This window comes from Hydra viridissima, unplaced genomic scaffold (genome assembly GCF_058129835.1).
Source record: "Hydra viridissima isolate aposymbiotic clone 2 unplaced genomic scaffold, HvirCarnegie_v1 scaffold_16, whole genome shotgun sequence".
NCBI lineage: Eukaryota > Metazoa > Cnidaria > Hydrozoa > Anthoathecata > Hydridae > Hydra > Hydra viridissima.
In genome coordinates this window covers 7,124,295-7,143,565 of record NW_028324315.1, presented here as the reverse complement: position 1 = coordinate 7,143,565, position 19,271 = coordinate 7,124,295, and the positions used below count along the sequence as shown (strand labels likewise).

The following is a 19,271-nucleotide window of genomic DNA, read 5'->3' as shown; positions in this document are numbered from 1 at the left end:
GGTGTAACCGCAGTGCAGTAAATGCATAATCAGGTGTATATTTGAAATCCTTTTTTTATGAGGATTGATACAATTTTACCGTTATATTTTGGTATATTACTGCAGCTCTGTGTAAATTTGCGTAAAAGTAAAAACGCGCATTACAGATTTTTACCCCATTTGACCGCTTTTTTTTTACTAGCAGGTAATGGAAATCAATGGAATTTACTCTTATCGCGTCAACTTGCTTCAACTGGATTCTTAGTTTGTTAGCTTGAGTACCTTTTAAAACTTTTGTTAAATAAGTTGAAAAATTCTTTCATTGATTATATACTACAATTACCTTTAAAAGAAGTTGAAGTTGTTTTTATTAAAAATATATATATTTAAAACTATTGACTTTCTTTTAATACTTCAAGTTAATTTATTTTTATTATGTTTTTCGTATAAAAAGGAATGCTTCAAAATAGTTTTTCTGTTTTTTCATTTGTCTACATATCATGGCTCTTCAAAGACCAACAATAGACGCTTTTGACTCACTTTCTTTGACAGAAATAGGAGCGAAATTCAAATACGATATCGAAGCTACAATTCACTGGTGCAGAACTTATGGTTTACTCGCTGAAAGTATGAATTGTAGTGTATGTAACGTGCCCTGCACACAGCAAGTAAAGAATGGTTCAGTCGATCAAGTCATTTGGAGATGTCCAGTCAAGCGCTGCAAAAGGACCTTGCATAAAAAGCAGGTTCTTTGAGAAATTTTATCTACATTTGCATACAAAAAAAAATATTATTTTTCAAGATGCAAATATTAGCGATTTGTGGTATATTTTTGTACTTTCAACTTCAGATTAGAGCACTTTCCATTGATTTTGAGGCCTATATTTTTATACAATTCTTAATCAGCATAAAATTCTCTATCAGAATCAATCATAAAATTAAGGGGGAAGGGGAGGGGGAGAAAGTGTAGTAGCGCCCAATAATCATAGATATCAATAAAAAATGATTGAATCATTATGATATAACATCTTATTAAGATGTTACATTATTATATATATTAAGCTTAATATATCGTTGGTTGACAAGTAAAACTCATTAATTACAGCTTTATGGGAAATTGACATTTATACATTATGATGCCCAAATATTAACAACATATTTCAAGAAAAAGTCAATAAGTGTGTAAATCAAATAGTAGTATTTTATCTGGAGATATCACATTGATATCTCAATAAATGGAATTTGAATAAAGCAAACTAACTAAAACTTGATTATCTCAAATTAGCTGCAGAGTCACTTAATGAGTTTTACTTGTCAATAGACGATATCTTATATATGGTATAGCATCTTATACTAGATGATATATTATCATATTATTAATACCACATGATTTAACATTTTTATAATATTACATGTAACATCTTATAAAGATGTTATATTAATATTACATTTATATAGTATTACAACATCTTTATAAGATGTTATATTATGTGGGGATTTGTATCATACAAGTCCCTGTACAAAATTATAACTGCATTAGCCCATGTACAACAATATAACATCTTTCAAAGATATAATCTTATGGTTATTAAATATATGTTCTTCTTCACAATTTTTTTTAAAAAAGTACTTGTCTTATGATTCATAAGACTACTTTTACAAACTTCAAGTGTTATATAGTATAAGAATTTTATAAAACATTACTGCAATTTCTAGATTTTTTTTCAAAATTGTCCAAATACAGTTTTTTTAACTTCACTTCGGCTACAAAAATCATTGGCTATATATCTATTATGTTAAGTTCATCAGTTTTTGTGTGTGTATATTCAACAGCATACACCAGTTTAACCGTGCTTGATTCATGGTACTTCTTAAACAAATTTTGATTCTTCTTAGTGTGCTGAAAGCTCTCTCGCTAGTGGCGTTTGTTGCTGGTATCAGAAGAATAAGTTTTATCAACTTCCTGATTTCTGATAATGATTCCTTTTCAACTTCATTTGCTTCTCTGTAATACATAAAAAATTATGTGTAATAATTAGCATACAAATACGCATTTTAGTGCATATGTTAGTCAATTTGAGATACACTGACGATCGTAATTATTAAATAAATAACACTAAGGTTTATAGGAACTCCATTCAAATCTTACCTGACAAAATTAAGGACTTTTTGTAGAGCATCTAATGGTTGAGTTGTGGATTCGTTCATAACTTGTAATTGTGCATGCAGCCTTGAAGCATTCAAATCTGTTGCATAGAAATCAAGAACTTCGTTATTTATTGAACTACCTTCAGATGAAACATTTGTAAGTACTGATTCTATCTTTAGAAGCATTAAATATCCTTGTTGTTCAAATCTAGATTGAATACGGCCAATTGTCATTTCTATAGCTTCAAAATATATCTTGAAAAAGTCAAAACTAGAATTTTCAGATAATACTGATGCAGATGCACCTATTTAAAATCAACGAGGTACTTTGCGATTGCAGGGCAAAGCAGGTTTTTCTAGTTGAAGTAATTTTCTTTTGATTTCAATACGGTTCCAAAATAGCTCAAATGAATTTTCAGACCGGATAGATTTCAATGTAATTAAAGTTCTTTCAACAACTTTCTGACCTTCACTAGCCGAAAGTGTAACCTTTTGCAAGCTTTTTGATAAAATGTCTACCACGAAAAAAATAATAATGCCCAATTCAATTCCAAACAAGAAAGGGAATTTTTCCATTTGTGCTGCAGCTCCGCCTATTCGAGCAACGATCTCACTGTTTTTTGTCTCAGATTTAGCTTCTTCCCAAGCAACTTGTAGAGCTTTATAGTTTTCAGATATGGAATAAATTGATTCTGCTCTTACCGTCCAGCGAGTAGGGCAGAGTATACGAATACCGGGTGTCCCAGGGAGAATATTTTCTTTTATCTTATTGAAAAGGCATTCACGTTTAAGAGATTTTTTTATTAGCTTTGTAATTTCATGAACAGTTTTCATCGAACAGTATCTTGTACTACTAAGTTCAAAGCGTGACCATAACAATGGGAATATAGTGCTTTGGGTTAGAGGTCACATATTCACTTTGCTACTCCAGACTTGCAACCTGTCATGACGCTGGCACCATCATAACATTGACCGCAACAATTATTAATTGAAAGATTCATCCGCATAAGAACATCTTTGATAGTTGCAGTAAGACTTTCAGCTGATGTGTTTTCCATACTATAAGGTCCGACAAACACTTCATGCTCTTCCAAGTCATCTTCATCTACATATCGCAAGTAAATCACCATTTGCTCAGTGTTGGACTGATCTGTGGTTTCATCTACCATAATAGTAAACCTTTTTCCAGAAATGTTGGATGTAATTTTTCTAAGTATAGTGAGACCCATTATCTGCAGAATTTCATTTTGGATAGCTGCACTCGTAAATTTATCTTGCGACTTTCTCATCCATTTAGTTAAAGCGGGATTATCTTTGCTTCTTAGATTAAGTAGCTGAGAAAAGTTTGAATTAAATTCTTTATAATCTTTGTCTGAATTGTAATTACCACGCAGAGCAATACCTTGTCTGGCGAGAAATTGAATCTTCGTGATTATTGTTATTAAAATTGCTCTATTTACCATTTTTTCCTCAGCATAAGTTTTTCTACGAAGTTCACCAATATCTTTAGTTGTTAAAGGAATAGTTATTAGCTTCTCGATGGCTTCTCGATGAGAAAGAGCATTTCGGTGTTTCTGGATTTTTTGTAAACCGTTTTTCCAATTAGAAAATCCAGTTTTTGTGAAAACAACCTCGCTGCATTTTGAAGATGATAAATTATGCATATCCATTAGCATACAATAGCAGCATAAATTTGTATTGTTACATTCGTTGTAATGCAACCATGGAAACAGTTTGTACCATTGCTGACAAAATGATTGCTTCTGACTACCACATGTACGTTTTCGAAAAACCAACACAGGTTGATTGGGACTATTACTTAGATTCTTTTTTTGTTAGGCTGTAAAATTGTTAAAAGTAAAGTAAAAAGTAAAAAAGTATTTCAAGTAAGTTTTGATGAACTAGCCAAAAGATTAAGCACATTGGATATTTTAAAAACAGGTGAAGCTGACTTAACAAATCCTATTGTATTAAAAAGCTATTGTATCGAGTTATTGTTTTTAAAAGTTATCGTATTAAAAAATAGATGCTGGCCAAAACAGTGCAGATTTTCCAACATCACACCATTATTTAAGAAAAGTGATAATTTTCATCTAGGCAATTATAAGTCATTATCACTCACATCTGTTTCATGTAAAATATTAGAAGATATGCTTAGGTCATGTTTAGAAAAATATCTGCATGATAATAAACTCACTTACAAAGAGCAAAATGGATTTGTGAAAAGTAAACCGTGTACAACAAATCTATTGGAAACGTTGGACCATATTGTCTTGCAAGTTTAACTTGGAGAATATTGTCATATCTATTGTCTGCCAAATACCATCCTAGCTAATGAAATACTTTTAGATTTAACTAAAGCTTTTGACACCGTTCCGCTAAAAAGACTATTACTATAGTTGGAAGACCATGGTACTAGAGGATTTTATCTAAGATAAATTGAAGCTTTCTTATAAAAACGCAGACAACGTGTAGTTTTAGGCAAGTCTAAGTTGGATAGAAGAGAGATGTTCAGTGCAGTTCCGCAAGGCTCAATATTGGGCCCTATTTGTTATAATTGCAAATGACTTGCCTAGGCTGTTTAAAAGACTAACTAAAATGTTTGCTGATGATACAAAGGAGCTAACTTTCTAAAGAAGAAAAGGTTTTAAACTTACAAAACAATCTAGAAAATATGGTTGAGTGGTCTAGCAAATGTTTAGTGAAGTTTAACTTGGAGAAAAGTTTAGTAATGCAATATGGTTATAAAAATAAGTGTAGAGTTTAAAGCATGTGAAGAATTGTTTTAAAAACATCTGATTTAGAAAGAGATCTTGGAGTTGTATTCCCAAAAACTATGAAATGGAAAAATCAAGTGGTTGCTGCTTCATTTAAAGCTAATAAAATTATTGGAATGTTGAGAAAAGCTTTTACTGGTATTGATAACATCAAACTGTTGAGAAATATCTTTTTGACATACAAGACCTCTCTTAGAGTTTGCAGTTAGTGTATGGTCGCAACAAGCTAAAATGGGCAATGATTTTATTAGAAAAAGTTCAACACAGAGTAACTCGACTGAATAGTGGGCTGAGAAAATTGATATTCGAAGAACGACTGAAGCGATTAAACATTATAACAGCATTAAAAAGGAAACAAAAAAGAGGAGATCTTATTCAGCTTTAAAAATTCTTTAACAATTTAGAACAAGTTCGGCTAGTAAAAGATTTCAAATGCATATGTATTTTAAAATACAAGTTCTTCACCATGTCTGCTATATATTCTAATTTGACAACCTTTACAATTATTAAACTGATTTTTAAAGTTATGGAATTAAACACCGTTCATTTTTAATTCTTATATATTTTTTCCATTCAATATATTTTTTGTCCTACTTAATGAGTCATACTCAATGAATGCGACAAATGTTCTGCTCTCTCTTTTTACCAATAGCCAAATGCAAGTCCAGTTTTTGTTTTACTGTACCATTAAGCAATAGTCGATGGTTGTCAATCTTTTTTAAATATATATAAAAAACGATTATATCTACTTTTAAAACGCATTTTGCTAAAACTGTCCAGTTTAAGGTTCTCCCTTTAGTATATAAATATCATAGTGCCTCTTTCGGGTTACCTGTTGGTAAATTGTAAGAGATAACTTTTTGAAAAGGCTGTATTTGTTTTTCTCCCTTTTCTACCATCTTTAGTAGGTTATATTTTGTCTTGTGGTAAGCCTAAATTTTAAAATTACTAATAAGAGTTCATCATGTCCTACAAGCTAATTATTCAGTTTTAACCTATGTTACCTATTGGGCTCTTTTTATCTTTATCTACTAAGTGACTTTGGCTGAACTCTTTTGAGCACTTTCTTCTGCTAGTTTGGTATTTCCTAGTTACTTTCCTGTAATCCATTTAAATTAACGTTGAGCTGCAAGTGTATGTACAGTTGTGGACAAAATAATAGTAGTGGCTAGTAAAACAATGGTTTGTGATAATAATTTTATGTAAATTTAAATATAAATTAATAAATTTAAGCATAACAGTAATACAAACACTCAATAATGAAATGGGAGTAAAAAATGTTGGAAAAACTGTTCAAATTGCTTTAGGGAAGTCCCGAATTTTATATACGAACATATCTAGATTTTTAGGTTAAAATAGCATAACTGTTGTTTCCTATCAATTTATTTATATTAGCTTTTTGTTTATTTGGTTTTAGTAGGACTAATTAAAGGTAAGATTAATTTTAGTGTTAATTTAATGAAATATATAAAATAATCCTATAAATTTATTTTATAAATAGAAATTATGGGTCGTGCAAAGCATTGTAGTGCAGAAAAGAGACAACTAATAATTAAATTAAAACAAGAAGGGAAAACATACAAATTTATTCAAGAGACATTAAGTTGTTCTCCTATGATGATTAGAAATGCTCTAAAATGAAAAAATGTACGCGAAACAAGGGGCCGAAAACAAAAAACGACTGAATATAAAGACAGATTGATAAAACGTCCTGCTGTTGTCGATCCTTTTATAACTTCCCGCCGTATTAAAGAAGATTTAAATTTAAGTGTTTCTTCGAGAACAGTACGTAGGCGGTTAGTACAAAGTAAGTTAGTCGCCAGAAGCCCAAGAAAAGTTCCCCTTTTGAAAAAAAGGCATGTGGTAGCAAGATTACATTTTGCAAAAACGCATGCAGATTGGGCTGTTTCAAAATGGCGTAATATTTTTTGGTCTGATGAAAGCAAAATTGTTTTATTTGGGTCAAGTGGACGCAGGATGTATATAAGGAGGCCACCTAACTCTGCATACAAACCGCAATACACCATAAAAACTGTAAAACATGGCGGAGCAAAAATAAATATTTGGGGTTGTTTTTCTTATTATGGCGTAGGGCCAATCTATAAGATTGATGGTATTATGGACCAAGACATATACCTTCAAATATTACAAAATACCATGTTGCCCTATACAGAAGAAGATATGCCCCTAAGATGGGTATATATGCAGGACAACGATCCAAAGCATACCAGTCGCAGGGTAAAAAGTTGGTTCATCAAGAATAGGGTTGCAGTTATGGATTGGCCTGCACAGTCACCGGATCTCAATCCGATCGAAAACCTTTGGACGGATGTAAAAGAGGCAGTTTATAGTCAAAAACCAAAAAACCAGCAGGAGTTATGGCAAGTTGTCCAGAATGCTTGGAACAACATTCCTTTAGAACGTTGTCAAATTTTGATTAACTCAATGCCGAATAGATGCAAAGCTGTGATAAAAAACCGGGGACATTCGATTAAATATTAATTTTTTACTACTGTTTAAATAAATTTATATCATTTTTTTGTTAATAACATAAATTATTTGCAATATAACATTAAATATATTAATACTACTATTATTATGTCCAACCTGTTTTTTATACTTATATTATTATTATAAATAAAAGCAAAAATTTAAAATTTTCTACTAATTAGTTTATCATCTCACACCTATTTAATTAATAATCCAGTATTACAATTTCATTTTCAGTAACTGTTTAAAGATAATAATATTAATTCGTTAATTTTAATCACACTACTATTCTTTTGTCCACAACTGTAGTTCTTAATTAAATTGCATACATTGTGTCCTTCCCATTCCTAAACTATTTTGAGAAAGGAGCAATTTGATCAAAAATTATGTTTTGGAGGAAGACAAGTTTTCCCTCTCATATGACAGGGGAGGGAAAGGCAAAATATTTTGAGCAGTCTTATAGAAGCGCTTTTGTTATTTCTTTTTCCTAAGATTTAAGTAAAATTTACTAGTGATATGGTCAATTGGAAAGGGGGACACTTGACGAGAGAGTGTAGGATATGTTAAGGGGAGGGCAGGAGGAAAGGCCTATGAACATTCACTTAAACTATGGGAAGAGGGAGTCATTCTAGAGCCAGTAAGTCTGAAAAAAGGATTAACTTTAATGTATGGGAAGTTGGTGATGATATTTTATATTAATTAGTCAGAATGTATTTCTCCTTTTTGTGCTAAAGAGATGTCAATTCTTTCTGAAAGTTCTTACTTTTGGGTGCTTTTATTTTGGCTTTAAACTACAATTTAATCTTTAAACAAGTACTTGCGTACTCTTCATACATATTTTTATACTACGATTATGTAATAAACTTGCAGAGTATTGATTGAAGCAAAAAATGAAAGAACTACTGATGCATGTAGGAAAAAGACGAAGAGAGCTTTTCTTTTAATTTCTGTACGGAGAGTAAAATATTTTATAGGAAGCTGATAGAGGCTTTTGAAATAGAATCAAATCGTGGTGCAATGGCATAAACAAAATCAATAAGTGACACTAATGTGGATTAACCTCTAACGCAACACTAGTTACTAATTAATCTCTACCGAATGAGTCAATTTATGACGGTTTATGCTGCACTAGTAATATTTTAATTATCAATACTGGCCGGACCTTCTCTAACTGACTATTTGTTACAAAAGTAATTGACATTTCATACTGTGTTAACATCTAAGCACATTAATCTTTGGTGATACTGACATAACGCGTGTACTTTTGATTGATGATCCCCTTTGATCAACACAACTTTACAAACTATTACGAATATAGAATTCAATCGAGTACCAAGCTATCAACATATAAAATTACCCCTAATTGCTTTTTAAAGTGATATTACGGAAAGCTACCCCACCAACTATAAAATTTTCACATAAGAAATAAAATTCATTAATTTTTTTGAATGTATAAAAAGAAATAGTATCACACGAAAAAAAAGCAATGTTTCAAAACTGAATTTGAAAAAAAAGCTTCAACGCATCAATAAGTTAAAACTAAAATTGAAAAGCGCATGGAGTTGGGTTTTTTTCTTCGAGAAAGTTGTATAACAAAAAAAGATTAATAAGCATGGGACAAAACTAAACCTCGCTACTCTTGTCTTATATTTATTTAATTGTGATTTTATAGCATATTTAATCAAAATTACATCTAAAAAAAATTTTACGAGGAGAATCTCTGAAATATAGAAATAAGCTTCAGTTATTTATAATTCTTCATTTTTTAATTTCACGAATATATCACCACAATTAACAACATTTCTTGAGAAAACTATATCTTGATAAAAAAAAAAAATTGTTTGAATAAATTTAAAGTATTTACATTTAACAGCGAATTATTTTCTGTGTGAAGTGATTTTGGACTTTTTTTCTACGGTTTTTTGAATGAGCTACTAGATGGCTTTAAAATGAATTTGTTACGTTTAAAAAAAAAAAAGGAACTGCTCTTCTTTAGTACAAGAAAAGTTAAGCAAAACAGTTTTTGTTAATATTATTCTACTTTATTTATTACATAAGAAACAACTGTTTAAGTGATTATCACTTAAATCAAACTAGTATTTTTTTTTATTTTTTCATATTTTCATTTTCTTCCGTTAAATGTTTTTTTCCCGCGATTTTTTTCTTCTTCCTTAATTTAACTTCTTTTTTTTGATTCTTTTCGTGTTATATATTAAAAATAGGTTGCAGTTAATCCAGATCAATTCCTTTTGTTTGAGACAAAGCAGCGCAATTATTTGTCTATGTTCTAAAAATACCATTGTAGTTACATTCGACTTGTTTATTTTCTTATTACAGAGAGATGCGTTAAAAGTATTACAACCGTCTTCGTTCTACAATATACTGGGGAGTATATAAGACTCGTGAATTGCGCAGGCATATGGAGAAGCGAGAACAAATAGGTACGTATGTCGGAGAGAGTGTAAAAAAAAACGGTATAAAGAAAACTAAAAAATCCAACCAAAGCTTACTCAACCGTCATCTTATTAAGGCCAAAGTGTCATTTATTTGTTTTTTGTTAGTTATATCTTTAATGTTTTATCATTTTAATTCTACATCGCTTTATCATTTTATTATTTCAAAGCCATCAAATAAGTCTTATATAAGGGCACCGACTCAGGTTGATCAAGCTTTTATATGGTATAATTTTAAACTTAACAGAGAATTTTTAATGTTTTTGTCATTAAGGTTTTTTTTTAATTTGATGTTTTGATGGCTACAGATGAAGCTTGTCGATTTATCATGTTCAAAAAAGCCGAAGTTTGCCTATATGGTGATTATTAGTGATCAATATGCGCCAGACTAAAGAATTGTAATTGATACAGGTACATTGATTTAATTTACTTGATATTCTTAAAGCCTTTTTTTGTGCCGTAAAATTAAAATAGTAGGCGTTAAAATTGGGCTAAAATGCAAATAACAACATGGTTGCTAAGGGTGTTACTAGAGATGGGAAAATTCTTTTGCGGCGTAGAAAAATAAAATGGGTACTTTCTATTGATTGATAAAAGAAAAAGTTGCAGGTATTTGTAATCTAGAGAGGTTCAAAATTTTTTCAAAATAAGACATCGAAGTTATCATTTTTTTTACTATTTATTATTAGGGTAGTACCACCATAAAATGCACTCTAAAAATACTTCTTTTGTATTTTGAATACGACAAATCACCAACTCAATGAAAAATTATCACAGCAACGTCCAGAAGGCAGTCAAATGTAAAGAAATGTTTTTAGACAATCGGGAACGGAATTAATATTCCGTTAACAGCTTCGACTTCGTTTTTAGTTGTGTAAAATTTTTAATGAAACTGTTATGATTTCGGAAAGATTTATACAGAAAACATTTATCAACTTTTAAACCACTACTGAAAAGAAAACCAAATAAAAACAACCAAGAGATAAATGCGATAAATATCAGTAAGTATTATCGCTGATTTCAAACATTTATTCTAAGTTGGGATTTGTGTAGAAATTTGATAAGAAACAACGCCCTCTTAGTTTTATTATTTGTCTGATTTTTCATTGTAAATATTTTCAACTTTGAAGAAACTAGATTTTTATGAAATTATTATAACATTTTTTAAAATTGAAACTGAGATATCAGAGATTTGATATTCGGCTTTGACTTATTTGAAAAAATTAATCAAAACTCTTTTTAAAAAGAAAAATTTGCATCCCAAATAACATGCAATTTCTATCTTCTATATTGAAATGGAACTAAAATCTGTATAATTTATTATGTATTTGCATGCATTGGTCAAGACCGAGCAGTGAATGCCTCAGAGAAGAAATCGCAAAAGCATCATGGTTAGGAGTAGTAAAAATAATAACGGACAGATGTCCAGAGTCAATTAGAGAATCACGTAGAGGATGAAAATCAAATCACACGCTGATGAAAAAATTTCTAAGCCCAAATATTGCACATGCCTCAGACCGCCAAACAGCCCTTATTTACATAGAATTACTTAAAACTTCTGAGTAATAGATGTTATCCCTAAAATCCTTTATTTCCTTCAAAAATGAAACTTGTGATTAAATTTCTGATTAAATTAAGATTCTCCTGAAGGTACTTCAAGACTTATTCTCTTAGTTCTATTCTAGTGTCAATATTCGTTGTAATATTAACATTTTAAAATAAAATTAAATTCTTGCTCAGTGTATTTCTAGCCTAGCTCTCTTAGTTCTAGCTAGTGATCGACCGGAACAGATATTTTGCCGGAACCGGAACCAAACCGGTATTAGATTCTAAATATTCCTAACCGGAACCGAAACCGGAACCGAAAATAAGTAATATATTTTTAAAAAGTTAGTTCTAATTTAAACAAAAATTAATGTAGTAAAAATAACTAAAATTTTACATTTTTTTTTAAAGTTTTTCCGAAACCCAAGGCATAGAGAAGCAGTTAGACAATCCTAAAAAATCATTTAACACCTAAATGATTTTTTGGATTGTCAAAATGCACATTAATCGTTTTCCCCTGTTCGAAGTTGCGCAATAATTTTTACAATGTGCGAAAAAGATGAGTTGCAGGAGCCAAATTCATCTTTAGGAGGTTCAAAATTGTCCATTTGGATCATGACAATATGTTTAAGAAAATGAGCTGGTAAGAATCAGAATGGTGTAACTTCAGCTCAAATAATAGCGATAAAAACATTACAAGATATGAATATTAATTTAAAGTTAATTTAAACAAGAAAATTAATTAGTTTTCAAACAAAGCCAAATTTTATTAACATTAATTCTCAAGCTTAACAACTAATTTAAAAATTTTTTTAATCATTTTTATCATAATGATCATAACGGTATTATGCTAAATAAAGCTTTATAATATATATTTTCGGTAGCATTTTGAACCGGAAATCCGGCCGGAACCGAAATCTTAAATATACCCGGAACATGAACCGGAATTTCGGTTCCGGTCGTAATTTTGGCCGGAAACCGGATCCGAACCGAATTCCGGTCGATCACTAGTTCTAACCTAGTGTCATTATTCGTTTTAATATTGAATTATCTCTGTGTGTTTCTAGCCTACTTCTCTAATTTCTAGCCTAGTTTCAATATTCGTTTTAATATTGACCACTATCACTGTAACTCTAGCCTGATTCTCTTATTTCTGGCCTATCGTCAATATTCGTTTTAATATTGACCTATATCACGGTATTCTAGCCTTATTCTCTTATTTCTGGCCTGGTGTCAATATTCGTTTTATTATTGACTTATCTCTCTGTGTTTTTAGCCTGATTCTCTAATTTCTGGCCTAGTGTCAATATTCGTTTTAATATTGACCAATATCACGGCATTTCTAGCCTGAATCTCTAAATTCTAGCCTAGCGTCAATATTCGTTTTAATATTGACTTATCTCTCTTGTGGTTCTAGCCTTATTCTCTTATTTCTGACCTAGTGTAAATATTCGTTTTAATATTCACTTATCTCTGTGATTCTAGTCTGATTCTCTTTGTGGAAATTTAAATCCAAGTCTGCCGTTCCCACCGAAGTTCCTCCTGACGATTGCGTGTCCACATATTTTTTCGTCGCGCGTCATAAGAGCTGGTCGGCTCTGCCAGGTTGATGGTTTTGTTCGAATTGAAATCAATGTCCGACGTGATGGTGCTATTTCCATCTGTTCTGACATACAGCTCACTTGAGATAGAGGTTGAATAGGGATTGTAAAAATACGTTCCCAATTCTGTTCTTCCAAATTTAGCAATCATTTTTATTTAAGTCCAATTTTATTTTTTTACCAAAGTGTGTTTATTACGTTTTGAAAGTCGTTTCCTTCATCCAATTTTTTCAAGACGGAAAGACACAAGTGACCGCAGTAAGACGTGTCTCCAAACTGGACCCTTTCGCTGTTGTAAAAGACGGGACTTTTCAAATATTTAACGAGCTCGACGAGAAGCAAAACAATTCCTTCGACATTGATCATTTTCAAATTCGCGTAAAAATATAAAAATTTTCATCAAATTCCACTTCTCCCAAATCCAAATCATCACACATGATGCTTTGAAAAGAAGGCGCATTTTTTGTGATGACGACTTCTGGAAGTTTGATTTGGATGGATTCAATCTGCGAGCCGATAAAAACACCTTCAATTTTCAAAGAGGCGATGGCAAAGCACTTTTTTTGAATATATTCCAAAGGATTTGTTTTAACGAGCATTTTATTTTCCTTGACACACTTTTTTTCTTTTGTTTTCTTTTTGTAAAACAAAGAAGTGATATTTTTTTCTTTTGTGAACAACTTTCCGAAAAATAGAGGAGCTCCAGATCCTCTGTGCTTGAAAATGGACAAATCTTCAGTGATTATTTTTTTTGTTCTTCTTCCTTTTTTTAACAAAGGCGTCGTTTTGATGACTTGTTCGCGAAGAAATTTTGATATTTTTTCAGTTACTTCAATAAACTTTTCTTCTTCTGCAGTCATACCCTTTTTCTCGTCAAAAGCAACAAAAGACATGGAATATCCCGTCAGTTCTTTCGTTTCCAAGCGACGGCTTTCAAACACACTTAGCGAGATAACTGGGAAGTTCTTAAAACGACAGGACCTTTTTTAGAGGAATAATCATGATAAAGCGGAATCTTCTGGTATTGAATTGGTTTTGTTGCTGAATAAATTTCTCCAACTGATAATTTGCTTTCGTCAAAATTTTCAATGATGATAAAATTCATTTAAAAAATTTTATTATCCGTCATATTTTTTTGACTCGTGTAAAATTCTTCTAGTTTCTTCATATATTTTTTCTACTCTTTTTCGTTCTTTGATTTTATTTTTTTTTTGCGAGCATACTTAAATATATCATTAAAACTCCGCTTTTTACAAAATTAATCATTCCGCACTTTATTTTCAATTCAAAAGCTCCACTATCATGTTGAAGAGTAATGGTCAAAGAGTGAAAGTCCAAATCATTTTTAAAGCTTAAAATTTGTAATGGTATTTTTCGTAATTGGGCGTATTCTAATATTCTTCTTCGTAATCATCGGTTTTCTTCAATTAAAAGTTCAGTTAAAACCATCATCTTCACACGATTATATTAAACAGGGTAGAATGAAATAGTTATGACTATGCTAATTCTTTAGTTCTTAATTAATTATTGAATAAACTTTTTGCAATTATTTTTTGATTATGTTGTAGAGGTTTTTTTTCTTAATAAAATAATATCAAATTTTGATTAAAAAAAAAAAGCTTTTTTTGATAATTTCTTAAGTTTTCGAATGCGTCATGATATTTTTTTCTTTTTTTGAAAAATGGACATAAAACTCTCGAAAATTAAATTTGATATTAATGAACTTAATAAGTATATTTGTAGAACTTTTTACGCTGGTAAAGAATCTTTTTTCAAAATTAAATTTGGTATTCAGGGAAAAAAAATATAAGATAAAAACGAAAACGAAGACATGCGGGGTTGAATGAAATACGCTAATTGCTCACTTGTTAAATGCGGCTTTTATTAATTAAATCTCTAGAGACCAATCAATCTCTATAAATTATTTTTATAAATTTTAAATCAATTTTTGTTAAATCTATTCTAATGTAAAATATGCCTCGAAACAATTTGCTCTCAAAGAAAAAAAAACCATACTCCGAAGAGTAAGTTGCACTTGCAGTGGCCAAAGTACAAAGCGGTGAGTTTTCACTAAACAAATCTGCTCAATCATTCAGCATAGCAACTCTTCACAGGCGTGTCCACGGCATAGGTGAAACATTTGGGAGTGGCTCAAAAACGAGATTGTCGCAACAACTTGAATCATTTTTGGTAGATATCCTTATCAAATTATCCGATTGGGGCTTTGGTAGAACTTACAATGACGTCATAACACTAGTTTCCGACTATTTGCAACACCAAGGTCAATCTCATTTGTTTCCTAATGGTACACCAGGGAGAGATTGGTATAAAATTTTCATAAACCGGTAGAGTCGTAAGTTAAGCATCAGGGCCATAGACAATATTTCATCACTCATAGCCGCTTCTTGCAAGCAAGATATAGTAGCAAAGTGTTTCAACACACTGCAAAGAGAATTCAACGAAGCAGGAATCAATTAAGATACTTCATGTCATTGGTGGAATTTTGATGAAATTGGCTTTTCTGGTGATCAAGGAAAGCAACATATAGTTTGCCGGCGTGGTGCAAAACGACCATTGAAATTGGTTGGCAACAATGAAAAAATCCATTATACAGTCTTGCTTCATATATTATTTTTAAATAAAAAAAACGCCCGTACAGAAATTGGTCCAGACGATGCCGTTTACGCCATATCTCCATTCGGAAGGATGGAAGATAAGCAATTTGTGAATTGGCTCACTGGCGTGTAAGTTCCTGCCATTAAAAAAATTCCAGGTAATTAGTTTAATCTTTACATTAATCAATTAATTACTTAATTAAGTAAATCTAATTATAGTTATCCCATTGTAGGCATTCATATTTTAGTCGTAGATGGACATGTGACACATGTCACCTATCAGGTCGTACTAATTTGTATCAAAAATAATATCTTGTAAATTTGCTTACCAGCTCATTCGTCACACATTCTGCAGCCACTAGATGTTGGTGTTTATTGTCATGTCAAAAGAGTTAGTTTATTGTCATGTCAAAAGAGCATATTACTTCAACAGTTTTATGCAGAGAAAAAGTTCAGCAATTTATCAAAAGAATGTTAGATGTACCAAGGTTCGATGGGGAGTGTCTCAGTAAACCTGAAATACTCGAAAGATTACAAGATGCTGAGAGCAAAAAAGCAGCAAAGCAAGCTAAAAAACAACCTAAGCTAAGCTTTAATGACGAGCAGTAAATAAATCAAACAACAACAGCAACTCCAACAATAATAACAGCTGCAAACCAAGTAAAGTGTAAAAATTGCCGCAAAGTTTTAGGCGAAGCTTTAACAAGTCAATACATGAAATGGTATCATTGTGAAAATTCAAAATGCAAGGTTTGGCTTTGTCAAACATTCATACCAAAGTGATATGTAAAAGGCGCTGAACTTTATTGCACCGAAAAGTGCTGCACAAGTGACAAATCAGCTCAACCTCTAGTACCTCTCTACGACTCAACATCATCACAAAAATAAATTTTTTTTTTTGGTTGCTTTTTAATTGTTATTATTGGTTGTTTTTTAAATTATTATTATTGATTGCTTTTTGTTTTTTTTAGTTAAGTGTTGTTTTAATTACTTTTAATTACTTTTAAAACTTTTTTTACTTGATTTGTGTATATTTAAATACAGCTCAAATTTCTCTACTATTTTCTTCGAGCATTATTTGATCTGCCAAATTTCTGTTTTTTCGGTCGTTGAAATATTTGTAAGCGAGGTCGTTATGATACGCTGCATTGTCCAACCTGCCCACGGGCTTGCTCCATTCCTGGTACATGTCGGTCGAGGTGAGTCTTTTATCCAAGTTTGTGCCTGGCCCTGCAAAGTTCATACCAGGAATGTGCATTTTTCCAGGGAATTTAGCCCACGGAAGCTTGATTTTGCTGGACAGTTTGTTAAGCGATTCAACCAATTCGCCTCCTTTTGTGGACACAACAAATTTGTTTTTGGTCATTCCGCAAACATCACAAGTTCCTTTAAGCATATTTCTGTTGTTTCTAGAGACTTCGTTTCTCCAATAAATCGTCTCTGTTTTTCTTTTGCATTTGACACTACATTTTACACATAAATTTTTTTTTAATTTTAAAAAATGAAAGTGATTGATTTATCATGGAATATTGGAAAGAACAAAAGGAACAACAACAAACTTTTGCCGAGAAGCATGAGAGGAATCATCATCGGGATGAGAGGAAGCATCATCGGGAAGTCAGGCTGCGGAAAAACAACTTTGCTTCTGAATTTGCTGCTGAGACCGGGATGGCTCGATTACAACAATTTGCAAGTTTTTGGGAAATCTCTTTTCCAACCTGAATACAAAATACTTAAAAGCTCGTTCTAGAGAAAACTGCCAAAAGAGATTATTCTCGATTTGTTCAACATTCAAAGTAAGATTGAAAAAATGAACGCGAGTCCTGAATCAGTCATTGAGGAGATTTCAAAACAATGAAGCGGAAAAACCGACATAGAATGCCAATTTTTTGAAACAGCCGACGACGTGCCTGAACCTGAAGATCTTGACGCCACGAAAATCAATTTAATGATCTTTGACGATTTGCAATTGACCAAACAAAACAAGTGCGAGAAATATTATATCAGAGGAAGGCATTCCAACGTCGACTGCTTTTACCTGGCTCAAAAGTTTAGCGTCACTCCTTGGATTTGACAAAAAGGAATATATATACATGGAGAAAAAAGAAGATCGTGCAAATCCTAATAAAGTGACAAGTTTTATCGACACCTACGAATATGAGAATATTGTGAGGATTGAAGAAACGTCGGTGCTTAGAGTGACAAACGACATTATCGGTTCGTCTTATTTGGATGGAAAAAGTGCAAACGACGTTTATTCTTTTTATCCAGAGGTTAAGCCAGGAGCGAAAGTTGTGGAAAAACCTTTTCACTTGATATACCTTCCAATTGTGGTGAGTAAAATTTCAAGAATGGAGAGGCAAACTGCGGACCAAAATGGAAACTCGAACAATTTTAGAGGTGAAGAAATTATCGTGAGATATCACATCAGAGAAAGAATATCCTCAGTGCTGCCCGACCTTTCGGTGAATTTTTTTCTTTTGCTAAAAAAATGAGCAATTATCAAAAAATTAGATTGAGTATTTCACAGGGTCAAGCTGATAAAATAAAAAAGCCATTCAAGAAGAGAACAATGTCAGTATAAGGCTGTCTCATCAAGATTTGGATGGAAATCACGTCCTGGCAGTGACAAAGTCTCAATTGAACAAAATTAAAAAACCGTAAGGCAATGGAACTGGTGTCACACTCAAACTGAGCAAAAGTCAGTTGATGCACAACTCAAAAATGGAAGGAGGATTTATCGGTGCGTTACTTCCTTTGTTAGGTATGCTCGGAAGCACTCTCGCAACAAGAGTCGTCCCAGCTCTCGCCACAGGACTCCTTGCAGGTGTAGGCTCCTCTGCCGGTCGATAAAATTACAGGACGAGGCGTTGTTTACATGAACAAGAATGGAAAAGGATTGAAATTAATCGCAGCAGGATCTGGCTTATTTTTAAGCCCTTGGTCTAAAAACACATCTGTCAATAGAGATGGATTGTTCCTGAGAAGCGGAAAAGGATATGAATCTGTTGTATCCGGTTTATTGCTCGGGCCCAATTCACCCTTTTCCAGCAACCCCTTTTTAAATTTAATTCTTTGAAAGACCCAAATTTTTTTTGAAAGCATTTAAGTGTTTTCAAAGAAAATACGCTTTCACCATTCCAATATCCCCCGTTGAAGAAATAATCAGCGGTTTGTCCTTATCAACAAACACATCAATCACGCTTGAAAAAGAAACTATTTTTGAAATTCGAAACAACTGCTCTAACCGCTGCACGCGATGAACCTGCATTTTGTCTGAGACATTTTCTTCTTCAAACTTAAAGCTTTATAAAAAAATACCTTGAGTCTCAATTGAAAACATTAACTTACCCCTCTCGCGATTCACTCTAAATTCTGAAGTCGGCTTAATCATCTTACACATGTCGCTAAATCTTGAAACCAAAATCCTCCTCTGAGACTCTGAACAAAAAGAATAATGATCAAACAAAATCACGTTTTAAACGCTCTCCGTCGCCACTTTAATACTGTACCCAAACTTGTCTGAAGATCTCACATCGATCGTCAAACTATCCAAATCAACAATCGAAAGCTTTACCGTGCTGTCACTTTTCATCGTTTTAAACGCCTTGCTGATATAACTCTCAATACTCACATGCAACGTGGGTATTGAGAGTTATATAT

At 32.0% G+C, this 19,271-nt stretch overlaps 1 protein-coding gene and 1 pseudogene across 1 annotated transcript; both read right to left on the bottom strand.

Moving 5' to 3' along the window:
• Window positions 1–1,703: 1,703 nt before the first annotated feature.
• LOC149877817 (uncharacterized) lies at window positions 1,704–2,361 on the bottom strand (annotated as a pseudogene).
• Window positions 2,362–3,041: 680 nt separating this feature from the next.
• LOC149877816 (zinc finger MYM-type protein 1-like) lies at window positions 3,042–3,797 on the bottom strand. The gene has a single exon (XM_090073608.1). It carries the CDS (start codon window positions 3,795–3,797, stop codon window positions 3,042–3,044), a length of 756 nt encoding a protein of 251 aa, XP_089929734.1.
• Between the last annotated feature and the right edge of the window lie 15,474 nt (window positions 3,798–19,271).